The sequence below is a fragment of the Electrophorus electricus genome, chromosome 19 (assembly GCF_013358815.1).
Source record: "Electrophorus electricus isolate fEleEle1 chromosome 19, fEleEle1.pri, whole genome shotgun sequence".
NCBI classification, from domain to species: domain Eukaryota; kingdom Metazoa; phylum Chordata; class Actinopteri; order Gymnotiformes; family Gymnotidae; genus Electrophorus; species Electrophorus electricus.
Window position 1 is genome coordinate 3,514,937 of NC_049553.1, and position 12,888 is coordinate 3,527,824.

The following is a 12,888-nucleotide window of genomic DNA, read 5'->3' on the forward strand; positions in this document are numbered from 1 at the left end:
ATCTAAAACAAACTTGTTTAACATGTACTTGCTGGCCTATAATTATTTTATTGGCCCTTTGATTTTATTTTTGATTTTGTAATTTGTAGTGTCATATTAACAACAATATTTCACTTAAAATTTTGGAACTGAATGCAAATTGATAAATAAATATTACTTTTGTAAAAAATCACAAAGTAAGAAAAGATCATTTCTTAAAATTGTTGAAAATGATCAATTTTAATTACTATTTTCCAGCTATTAACACATTCATTTGGATACAAATTAAAACTGGTTGCAGCAGTCATAAATTGACCCACTAGTTGTAATTAATAAGTGGTGTAGCCTACCTGATCCACCAGCCCTTCCCTAAAAAGGCATTTATTATTTTCATATCTATAATGTAAAAACAACCCTTTTGTTTTATCATTGAATAAGTTATAGTCTAATTAGAAAATACATTTGTACACCATTTCCATTTGTGCACAGGTTTCTCAAAAAAAAACAAAAAAACAACAACAACAAACAAATAAAACTCAGGTTGCATCATTCATACAAATGTGGCTTTGTACTGAACAGTGTTGTTTTTGTTGACGTCTGCCAATGTGCTGAGGGGCCGTGTGGGGTTGAAAGAAGGGTGAGCACCATTTCTCATCTTGCTCTGGCACTGACGAAGCTCGGCTGCGTAGCCCTCAAAGCTGTCCTCCAGAGTAACGCCATCGACGCCAAGCTTTTTGTCCAGAGGCACTGAGCCTTCTTGGGGTGGCGAGCATGAACATGCCACCCCCTGATGGTGGCTGGTGGGAGTACAAACGTCCCCTCCATCCTTCGCACCTGAGGCAGAGAAACATTTAAGAGTATGCGAAGCATTTGACAACACAAATGAAACGCAGGGCAGGCCAGTGTTAGTAAGATTAATTAGTTGGAAAAAAAGAAAGAAAAACAGCTGTTGGTTTCTTTATTTAATCCAGCCACCCCAAGGATACACCTGGTAAAGGCATTATGTAACCATGTCGAGCTGTGCTTAGTTGTAACTTTGTGGCTGAAAAGGTTTTGTGGCTGAGAAGGTTTCACGTGCAGTGGAGCAGCTCTGTGTCCGGAAGCCCTGCCATGCAACAGGAGAGCTGGGTGTGTTGACCCTTTCCAGCAGTGCTTCCTAAAGCAAGTACCTGAGGACCCCTTTTTTGAATTCGCCCAGCTTTAAAACCCAGCAAGCATGTGACAGCCCGAGGACCTGATGATTTGGATCAGGTGTGTTAGATTACGAGCAACGGATATGGCAGAACACTGGGAACCGCAGCTGCACGATGTCTGTAAGTCATCAAATATCTGTTCTTGTGCAGACTGTCTGTATCCATCCGGAGTCCAGCAACAGCACGGGTTCTGTCCTTAATTCAGCTTTGTATGCAACTTTGTCCAAACCTGTGGTTTTGTGAAAAAAGCGCTGTGGAAGGTTTGGAAAAATCATGTATTACACTTTGAGTTTAAGTATGTGCCAAAGCAAAGCAAAATGTTACCAGATGATAAAAGTACGCTTCATTCATTAAATGAGCTCAAAGTTACAAATTCTGGCATCTAACCACAAGGTGGCAGCATAATTCCTTTACAGCAGGCAGATACTGAATATTTGTGTAGAAATATCCTTCAGACATTTAATACATTATATTTGTTTACTATAAGCCAGTACTATGTCATGTTTACACAGCCTTAACCCGTAGCGTTTTATCTATGAACTTTAAAATTCCAGAGCCTCCTTAATCGTGATTTATTATTTCTCCCGCTATTTAGGGACCCATTCATGGTTAATAAATGTTCATTCTTTGATTGGTAACATCAACAACATTTTACAAGCATTTTAACAAACATCAGAATAATGTATTACTTATTAATATTCATGTTTCAGGCTTACTAATACCGGAGTGTATCTATTTTTTTGTATCATGCCGTATCATGCTGGCAACTGTGTGCCAGTAAACAGAAAGTCCCAATGTCTTATTTCAAAGTATAATTTAAACACACGTTAATAAAAAAAACTAAATTAGAATGGAAGAGCTGGAAGGAAAAATGAGACAAAAAGAAATAATGATTTATAAAGAGAGATATGATACAAGCTCACAGGCAAGTCTAATAGGATTTCACCTCTAGTATTTATTAACCCACATACAAAATCAGCGTGATGTACAGAAGAAGCAGGATGGCTGGCAGTTCAACAACGCACAGTTCTGGAGGGTGGGGACAGCAGAAACTGGAATATCGAAGAATTTAAGCACTGCTTTAGTTTGGAAAGTATCAACTTCTGTGAACTGTAACTAGACTGTAACCCTCTCAGGTCAAAGCTAAGCTTTGTTGAACTGCGGTTCAGGAAGAGGGATAGAGAGGGAACAAGAAGACTGAAATATGTATGTGAAATAACTTCCCAAATTATTGTTTAAAACACTGAATTTCACTAGACATAATGGAGTTGATTGAAAAATATATATGCTTAGCATCCACCTTATGTAGTGTCTTTCATAGAAAAAAAAAAAGGTAAAAAACTAACACTTTACATTTCTGAAACATTAGTAAAAACATTTGCAAAAACCATATATATGGATTTGGTCTAAAAAATGATGACAGAGAAACCACGATGGAAGCTGTGAGGTGCTCTCCAACAGTGTGAAGTGCATATGGATTCTCACAGACCATGTTAATACTGGCAACTAGAGATGTCCATTAGTGGCACAATGTCTATTCATGCACAAACGCCAGACACCACACCCACACACCCACCACACACACCAGGGCGCACACAGCTAGTCACGCGGGAGAAATACCTGAGCTGCGCTGGCTGTGAGCACACGGCGCTGCTGGGGTGAAGGCGGTCTCGGGCAGACTGCCCTCATGGCTTGGGGAGCTTGGCACAGGGGGCAGAAGGGTAGAATTAGGGCTGGAGATATCTCCCTCCCCCACCAGGGTGAGGTCACACATGCCTTCCCCATCCTCTCCTTTAAGGCCAACCGGAGGGAGGATGGGGGACAAAGGAGAGACAAAGGAAGCAGTCTTAGAGTGGGGTCCATGGGGCTGCCCATTAGAGGTGATGGGCTGGGGGTGGGTGGCGCTGTGGCCAAGCTTCTGGGAGGTGGGCGTGGAGCAGATTGGAGGTGCAGCAGATACAGGGTCTAGGCGCAGAAAGTCAGGCAACACCAGGTCCTCTTTCCTAAGTAAGCCTCTCTGATCATCAGCACGGCTGCTCTGGGCACGGCTCAGCAGCTCGAAGAACTCTGGGAGAAACGGTACAGACAGCGAAACAGAAAGAGGGAGTCTAATGTGCCATAGGATGCTAGACAAAACTATACCATTACCAGACAAGTACATAAAAAAACAAGGGAGTGTATCAGAGTGTACATCATAAAGCTGAAAGAATTTTGATGTACTATAAAGAAAAAGGGTCTTTGGAACATTTAATGACCAGTTTTCAATATTCTTTGGTTAGTTATAGGTTAAATTGAGTAGTTTGTCAGGTGCCCATCAACTGCTTTTCAGATGTAATCATGGAATAAGTGGCCAAGAAAAGATCTCTAATAAACACTAGAGAGAGAGAGAGAGAGAGAGACAGAGAGAGAGAGAGAGAGAAAGAGAGAGGCAGGGGCACAAAGAGAGAAAACTTGTTTCAAATGTTACCTTCAGCTTCTTCCAAACGAATCTTATTTGGGTGTGATGGTTCTGGGATGGGGTGCTTGACTCTGCCATCTCCTTTCACAGATTTCCCAGGTGACTTGCGAGCCTCCTGCCCATGCACAAACAACATGGATTATGGTCTTTAAAACAAACTCCCCTACACGTCCAAACAGTGAGATTCCCGACATGTACACGTAAGGTGTTTTGAAACTAAAATGACAATCAGCCTAGAGAGATGCTACTTACAGAAACAAATGACACGAACATTGAACACAATCAGGGCTCCAGATAGTTAAACATTTTGTTTGCAGGACACATACAGAATTATCATAATACATGTATGCACTTAACATTAGGTGTATGCAAAACGTAAGTGTATGCAGTTAACATAACACACAAGCACTCAGTCTTACCAGTGTTGACTGACCCTTACTCACTGGTAAAGGACCTCTACCTTTGGGGGAGATTGTTTTAGATTTTTCTGTTTGTAGAGTGAAAAAAACCCCAGAGTTTATATACTGGTTATTACAGATATATACTGGTTATTACAGATATATACAGGTTATTACAGATATATACTGGTTATTACAGTTATATACAGGTTATTACAGATATATACTGGTTATTACAGATGATCCTGATTTTAGTGATATGCCTGATATGCCACTTTATCAGTAAAAGAAAGAAGGTGGAGGCTAAGGCAGAATGTGGGCAGGAGGATGTCTGTGACCTCATCTGGCATCCCTGGCAAGCTCACATACTTGGCCAGAGAGCTTCATACATGACAGGAGGACCGTGTGTGTGTGTGTGTGTGTGTGTGTGAGTGCGTCCAAGCATACCTTTGGAAGAGCTTGGGTCAGCTCTCTCCAGGACAACTCGCAGGCCATCAAGGTTTGAAATAGGCAGTCCCAGATCAAGAGCTTCTGTCTCTCCGCTCTGAACAACAGGGAAATGTTTGCGTTTAGCTTCCTAACCAACGCCGACCACCACATGTAAGCCATGCAGACATTTAGATTTACCACTTCATACAACCTCATCAAGAAATACCATGCATTACACACCAGACCTAAGAAACTACAGAGAAGTGCTTTGGCTTTAGATGTGTTTTTGGTGTTAGCACTAATCTAGAGTGCTCTGTGATAAATGAAAAGGATCTATTTAGAACACAAGACAAAAATAAACCATCTCCCGGTAGCTATATCTGTTGCCATTAAGGTCCCTTCTAAATTCTGTGGACAGTTCTGGCACTGATGAAATATTCATTTTTCCCGCCATCTTAGCAGACTGGCCTTCACCCCCACTTCACGTGTGAAAGGGAGAAAAGCAGCACACCGCACAGTCCCACGCCATCCACCCCACCCTGTGACATCAGCGTTCTGCCAGCACCAGTGTTCTGTGGGCAACTTGGCCCTTGGTCCCACTCCACTTTTGATTCTGTTCATGTGGCAGAGAACTGATTCCAGACCAGCGCTTTCACACACGGAATCTGAAACCATACAGTCCCACCCTTGATTCTCCACAGATGTTGGGTGAATACTGCCACAAGCGCATGTTGCCATGGCAGAGGGACTTACTATTCTGGCTACCAGGTCGCTAAGGCGGAGGTCGTACTTAGCAACCACAGGGCGCAGAACCTCGGCAACAGGTTTGGTTGGCTTGGCCTTCAAGCCCACTGATCTGTTAATGGGCACCAGGTCTAGCCTGAAAATAGAAGGCAGACAAGAAATATTTACAGTATGTGTCCAACGTGGCCATGAACTTGTTTAAAACTCTTTCCTATGGATTATGAAACCAGCAGGAAAAAATGTTTCTGGAAAGGAAACATAAAAATAAATAAACAAAAGTAGGGGTGCCTCAGAGACATCTATAATCTGAGCTGTTGCAGTTACAAAACTCTGCCAAGCACCCTATGTCCTGGTCATTCCAAGAGACGGTGAGCCCAGTCCAAGCTACTGAGATGGATGGATTAGAGTTCACCTGAACAAAGTGCGTTTCTCCAGTCGAACGTCTCTGCAGCTGAGGGTCATGCTGTCCTGGTCCAACACCAGTGGCTTTAAGGGAAACCCAGAAAAAAAAAAAAAACACTGTCAATTGTTGAATATATTTTCCCCTTTACAAAGAAAAACGACTAAAAGCAAGGTTCAGTTTGAAAGACGAGGCTTCTAGTGGCGGGTGAGCGGAGCTAAGGGGAGTCCAGGCAGCACTGAAGCACCGCCCTACCTTTTCTCCTCCGGTGAGGAAGAGGTCGACGGCGGCGAGGTTGATGTGCTGCTGCTGGCAGAGCTCCAGCAGCACCTGCCTGATGGAGGCGCTGTGCCGTAGGGGCAAGCAGCAGGTGGAGCCATCGGGGAGCGCCACTGTGCACGACCTGTTCACCCGCTCTGAGCTCTATAGATCACATACACATGCACATACACACGCACACACATACATACACAAACACAAAAATGAGTTCCTTACATTGCCTTTAGGTTTCAGGGTTGCCTTGGAAAAGTGGCTAGAATAGGTAGAGCTATAACAGAATTCACACTTTCAAACGGTCTCACTATATATTCAGTAGATTTGGTGCAGTTCAGTCTTATTATTGTGGCATTGCTAGTAAATATGATCATTTCGCTGCTGCTACTATAACAACAGCCTTGTGAAGAATGAGGATTCAAGTCTTTCTCACATTCCAATTTATCATCAGACACCCACAAAGCATTAATGAATCCAGATATAATCCAGATTAATAACTTTTAACTGCATAAATTAGACACAGTGTGCCAAATAAAAAAAAAACATATCGGCATATTTAATGTGACATTAACAGCAAATAGCACTGCAGTAACGCGTTTCCTTGTTCATAAAGGTGGCATATATTTCCTTCTGCCTGATATATTATGCTACCACATTTTGTGCTCATTTGCACGCGACATTAGCGATTCTTAATAGAATGCCACTCTGCAAGAATAATACCTTAATCAGTCCAATGGTTCCAATTTCCCGCTAAGAAGCTGATTTTTATCTGTTCGGCCACACATGCCAGTAATCAACAAAATTCTATACACACACCCACTTAGCTAATTGACAAATGCACTTAAAAGATACACTGTTGGTCTGTTTGGAGTGACCATGATGGTCTGCAATACTGCAGCTGCAATAGTAAGAGGACACGAAGAGGGAGGTGACTCGCTTGAGCAGGAGCTCAGAACGCAATGAACGTTTGCCATAAGAAATGCAAATTTAGGTGTTGCACGGGACCCAACTATAAACAGATATTGACTAAGAAGAGATACAAGTTTGCTGCCCTGCCATGAATTAGAAATACTGAGTACATCGGCTCAGTGCAACATGCACTTCCCGTCTCCGTGAAAATTACAAACGCATCACATTTTTATGTAACTGGCAGTTTTCAACATACCACTATTTTTATGACTTGAGTTAGTCAGTGAGCAGTGTCTTGGTGTGCATTTTTAATATGTATAACCTCATTTACATGTCGATTTTGACTAGCTTCCATCTGGGGCACTGTGGCGCTAATTATCTATATGAATTTGGAATTAAATATTTTGGCTCACATTTTAGGAATCTGGACCAATACCCATGATTCTACAAAGTTACAGTTTATCTGTTTATGTGGTTGCTGTAGTTACCTCATTCCTAACTGTGGAACAAGGCACATTGAGCTCCTGACTGGCACCAGAGGACAGAGAGCCTTGAGACTCCCTCCGCCCATTACCGTCTGCACCAACACAAAAAATCAGCCAATCACAACACAGGAAACCAAATGCATTCAAACACAACATCAATGAAACCATCAGCAAAAAAAATTAACTAATTAAGTAAAACAACTGTTTCTTACCATAATTTAAATCTGTGATTTCTCTTTTCCTTGGTCCTTTGCCAAAGCTCCTGTTTCTGTACCAGGAGAAGAGGCCAGCTTTCCTATCATGGTCATCTCTGAGGTCTTCGCTTGACTTGCCTGTCCTAGGCTTTCGAGTTTCCTGTAGCACACAGTACCACAACAGAAGACAATAAAATACAGCAGTTCAGAGAATATAATTATATATTCTTAAAACAATAGCAAAATTAAAATAAAATTTACATGCTTTGCCACTTAGCCCAAATGTAATCCGTCATGTGTGGCGTCTGACATTTCCTTCATTAGTTTTGCACTGGAAACTAATGTAGCTAGCAAGCATCACCCAAAATCTTACCAAACACATGCCCAAATCTTCACATACTTGCCTTGCACTGCATTCAATTCTTAGATGTCACACATACTTTGCAGAAGAATGACTTGCTATAACTCTACAAAAATGAACAAAATCACACTCAGTATAGTTCAGTGTTGTATTGCTATGCGGGTGGAAATTGTAAGAGAAAGCTTAGTTGTTTATTTGTTTGTCTGTTTACTTATTTATATTTACAGTTACAGTTCCACTTTAATAAGTAAATATATACTATCCATAGTATTTTACAAAAGCATTTAATTAAAAATGAGATTTGGGGCTTAGCCATGTTCCTTGAAGCAAGTGAATGGCATTAAATGATGAGGGTATGTATACATGAAGGCAATTTGGGTGAAATTAGCCTAGAACCTCCTGTGCAAAACTAAAAAGGAAATAATGGACACCAAAAATGTCTGGGTTCCAAAAGGTTTTCTTTTAGTTCTTACTAAGACAGACATTACCTTTTTTGGTGTGGTGAAGGTGGAGCGATCCGAGTTATAACTGTGCCTGGAGGGGGCGGGGCTACAGGGCACCTGGTAGGGGTCAGGGAGTGGTCGTCCCTCCACCTCAGCCAGCATGCACTCCTGATACAGGGAGGACTTCAGGAACCGAGCGTAACTGTCAAACTTCATCAGGTTAAAAATCTGCAGGGACAGGTAAAGGAGGGCAGGATTCAATATAAAGGCAGATTGCTAAGTTTGATAGTGAGGGGCATTTACTCGTGCATTCGCCTGCAACCTCACCTGGAGCTGCGGCTGCTTGAACATGTCGGGCCGCGGTGCCGTGAGAACGTCATCTGCCAGCTGAGCCTGGCTGTCAATGTTCACTGGGGTAGTGGCTTTACTGGACAGGAAGTTGTTGTATATCTCTCTGGCCTTCTGAGAGAGCTGGAGACAACAACAAATCATCATGATTAAGATGAGAATACTACTGACATGGAGAAGCAAGTGACAGTAAGAATGTCTTCTGTATCTGGATTACCCAATGCAATAATGGAGATATTAGAAGATATTACAGAAGGTATTTCACTAGTCTTGATCCATTGGGGAATCTGCTGCTCTCTCTGGTGTCCAAGATCTGCACCATACCTTATGGTCACTATACGTTATGGTGTTTACTACACCATAATTTGCAGTGCAGTGCCTGAATCAGGTGCTACTGTGTCACTTTCTAATATAACTGGCTAATGAATCTTACACCATCTGTCTCTACACTTCATTCTTAGACCAGCTGGATGTGGCCATGTAATTCTACCTTGGTGTGTGAAATATTCACTGTGTTCTGTAAATTTAGATCGGATCAAACCTGATAATAGATGTTACAATTAAAATCCAGAGAGCATTAAAATTTTATTACTTGTTTAACCTATTTTTACAGCGTTCTAACTAAGTTTAAGTACTACATTTCCAACTTTGTGTGGCAAAAAAACACATCAATTACATGATGTTAACTCTTGTACAAATGCACAAACTATAGGTTCCAGCAATTCGAAACATCTTCAGATGACCGTTGCCCTAAAAAGCTGAACCTTGTCTAAGACTAAAGATGGTGACATTTTCGAGATGGTGAAGGCAGATACACACTAGACATTACTGGGTCATTTGCAATACTTTGGTATTAAGTATAATTGACTCTTATAAATTAAATATAATTGAGTATGACCGGGGCAAACAACAGAAGCTCCAAAATGTTTTTTTTCCACACCTCATGTAATTACTACAGTGGCAAATCCACTGTATAGTAATTACATGAATATACTGCAGCCAGTGCTACAGGAACAGCTGTGTGCGCATGTTCCTGTTAAATCCAACACCTCCACACCTAGACCTGCTCTCCCAAGTTCATCTGCTATGCTGGAAATAAACATTATTGTCATAATGTAGTAGGTCCAGTTGTGTTTCACGGGATTTGGTGATTCGAAAAAGCATAGCATGCCATCAACTGCTGATGTGTAACGCACCTGCTTCTTATCATGTTCAGGAACCTGACTGAAAAATTCGCAAGCCTGCCAAAACATGATGTTTTCCTCACTGAACTCCTTTTTCAGGAACTCCTGCAGACAAGGAGAACACGTAGGGAAATGGGACGATGTCAGCAAGCGTGCGACATTGGCCGGAGACAGAGATGTTACATGGGACATTGTTAATTGGTGGGTACTTGCGACAGGTACTACTTACAGAGAAATAGCGCACCCCCATTGGGTCCTGCAGCAGCCGCTCGAAGCTGATGGACCATGATGCCACACGGCGATCCGGGGGGCACTGATGGTTGGTGAGGCAGGACAGGCTGCCGTTACTCTGTAAACTGTTAAAGCTTCCACAGTCAGTCCTCTTCATGCCACCTGGCTCCACACACAACAATGGGAAAAGATCGGAACTGACGATCAGAGGCACAGCAGCTCCCCCAAAAAGAAAGTTTTGATTCCAATTCTAAATCTGAAACTTGGATGATACTAATATAATATGAATGAATAATATTTGGCTCCTAATTTATTTTCTACAATAAAACTGCTGTGTATTTTTGCAACATGATTAATGAATACTGATTTTTCTGAAGCACATCCCAGGTAATAACAGCCACTAATTTATTTCACAAAACCCATAAGATTAATTTCACATACCATAACTATCATATCATATGTTTTAGTCGGACATGGTTAGGATGCGTGTCATTTTGTAAAACTTGTTTTTTTGTAGAAGATACGGGTCCATGGACAAGCCCAGGCAGGATCAGACCTTCCCTCTGGAACACCATTGTCATGACCGCTGTGGAGCTCGACTGAAACATCTTTTTTGTCCTGACACTTAGGCCTTTCCATAACCACTTATGCATTCATCTGAGTTCCAAAAGGCCTCAAGCTTAGACCACCGATACTAAAGCCTTAAATAAATGTCCACAACATTTAAACATTTTCTGGGTATCTGCTGAAGACGGAACTTTAAAGAGGGTATTGTAAACTTTACAAACCCAAAAGGCAACAGTCAACAGTCTCATCCAACACCATAATAAATGTCAGAAGTAAATGACAGAGAAACAGCCTAATTCTGAGACTGTAGCTATCTCACCATCTGCATTCGCTCAGAGGTAGGTAGTAACTACATACATTTACACAGATACATGGACTATGACAGATTTGTACTTTAACATTTATAATAATTTTACCTATACTCAACTACTGTGTACTTGCGAGGAAAGGAATCTACTTCTTACTCTATTACATTCTACTCATTTATGTTTAGCTACTAATTCCTTTTTTGGTCATAATTGCATTATGTTCTATAAGTGACAGCTTTACTGAGCTTTATTATTTTACTTGAATAAAGTATTTATTAAACTTAATAAACTTTAGTTCCTGTGCTTATAGATGCTCTTAGTACTAAGAAATTACATTGTAATCCTATAAGCAACTCTGTTCTTAAGAAGCTAGATGACCACCGGTCAAGTCATTCAGGTGTACGACATTTGTATCTGAGTCATTATTTCACTGAGGTGACAAGGTCTTTACATGACTTTATAGTCCTCAGACACACCCAGAAGATCTCAAACCCCAACACAACACAAGCTGTTCTGTTCTGCCTTACGGTCAATTCTTATTACCTAATAACCAAAGCTAAAGGTTAAGACAAGTCTTTGCATCATAACACAATCATGTGAGATGTTAGAAAGCGCGTACTCACCACCATCCGATGCCACTGCCTGAAAGAGAACAAAGAAAGACATGAATGTGAAACGGTCCTCATGGCTCTGGAAGGACAGAGGAGCAGAAAGCATCGGGCGAGAGGAAGTGGGAGAAGAGGAATGAGAAAGCGCCTGACTGGAAGGACTTCGTCCTGACGTCTCGGCATCTGCTCTCATCTTGACTGAATGGTTGTGAGAGTGTGCATGCACTCGGTTTGCTGAGGAGGGAGGGGTTCACAAAGACATACACACACAAGCTTGTTGGTCTAGCTGTGGACAGGCCCCTCTGGCTTTACACACAGCTGTTCACACCTCTGGTCTGGGTGCCACCCACATGTGCATACACACTACTGAATGACCTTAACCAGGCCTATTCAAACGCGCGCACACACACACACACACACACACACACACACACACACACACACACACACACACACACACACCTCACACACACCTCACACACACCTCACACACAGTTGTCCCAGATTTTCTCTGGAGATTAAATGAAAGGCTTTACCCAAGTAATTTAGATCAATAAAATCAGTCACGTTTTAAAAGCTACTGTAGCCATATATTTGATTTTTGAGAGAGAGTGGGTGAGAATAAAAGAATATTAAATAAATATTCCTGATGTGTCTCAAACACGCAGTAACGGAACTAAATAATGGCCTTCTACTAGAAATCCAATACATAAAAATATATAATGCACTTACAATATGGCTACAATACATAGGTGAGGGGGTGTGTGTGTGTGTGTGTGTGTGTGTGTGTGTGTGTGTGTGTGTGTGTGTGTGTGTGTGTGTGTGTTTATGGGTGGTACCACAAATGGGAGAGACAGCACACATGTACTATTTATTCAGTGGGAGGAAGTGAAATGGAGAGGCATTACCCACAAGGCTGCAGGGACAGAGAACATGGCTGAAGAGGTCTTAGACAATTAGCACAAACTGTCACGCTACAGTTTGAGTTCTAGCAGTGTTGACAGAGCGCTGGAAACACAGGCAGGTCTTCATGCTCTCCTATATAGGCGTGTATCTGTTGTTTGGCACCACATCTTGAGTGCCTTGTTTACAAACCCCGGAATGCATGCGTGCTCATACACAGACTCCAAAATTAAAGTTCTCAGTTACCGAGAGTCTTCAGACACTCCTACCCGCTGTATGGTGATCTGTTGACGTCAGCTCATCAGCAGTCTGAAAGGGCACATTCCTACCCCAGCATGTCTTCCTTTACAAGTCTGTGATCTGTGAGCCCATTAAGCATGCTTAAGCTAAAGGGGGGGATATTCATGTGCTAATCAAGAGTTCACTGAAGATCAGGGTCTTTCAAGTGACAGAATGCATACCTAGCATAATTA

General features: G+C 41.8%; 1 protein-coding gene across 6 annotated transcripts in view; it reads right to left on the reverse strand.

Annotated features, from left to right (window-relative positions):
* Window positions 1-200: 200 nt before the first annotated feature.
* Window positions 201-12,888, reverse strand: part of rgs12a (regulator of G protein signaling 12a) — a 28,167-nt gene continuing 15,479 nt past the window's right edge. For 4 of the 6 annotated variants that reach the window (XM_027017241.2, XM_027017243.2, XM_027017244.2 and 1 more), the window contains 15 exons: window positions 11,528-11,546; window positions 10,028-10,191; window positions 9,811-9,903; window positions 8,594-8,737; window positions 8,312-8,494; window positions 7,481-7,622; window positions 7,272-7,360; window positions 5,857-6,024; window positions 5,614-5,687; window positions 5,211-5,337; window positions 4,476-4,572; window positions 4,050-4,117; window positions 3,640-3,745; window positions 2,793-3,239; window positions 201-813 (listed from right to left, as the gene is read on the reverse strand). In XM_027017241.2, the coding sequence (XP_026873042.2) occupies window positions 530-813; window positions 2,793-3,239; window positions 3,640-3,745; window positions 4,050-4,117; window positions 4,476-4,572; window positions 5,211-5,337; window positions 5,614-5,687; window positions 5,857-6,024; window positions 7,272-7,360; window positions 7,481-7,622; window positions 8,312-8,494; window positions 8,594-8,737; window positions 9,811-9,903; window positions 10,028-10,191; window positions 11,528-11,546 (2,205 nt within the window). In that variant the 3' untranslated portion in view covers window positions 201-529. Of the gene's footprint in view, window positions 814-2,792; window positions 3,240-3,639; window positions 3,746-4,049; window positions 4,118-4,475; window positions 4,573-5,210; window positions 5,338-5,613; window positions 5,688-5,856; window positions 6,025-7,271; window positions 7,361-7,480; window positions 7,623-8,311; window positions 8,495-8,593; window positions 8,738-9,810; window positions 9,904-10,027; window positions 10,196-11,527; window positions 11,547-12,888 lie in introns of all 6 variants that reach the window. The other 2 variants (XM_027017245.2, XM_027017246.2) reach the window with 2 other exon arrangements.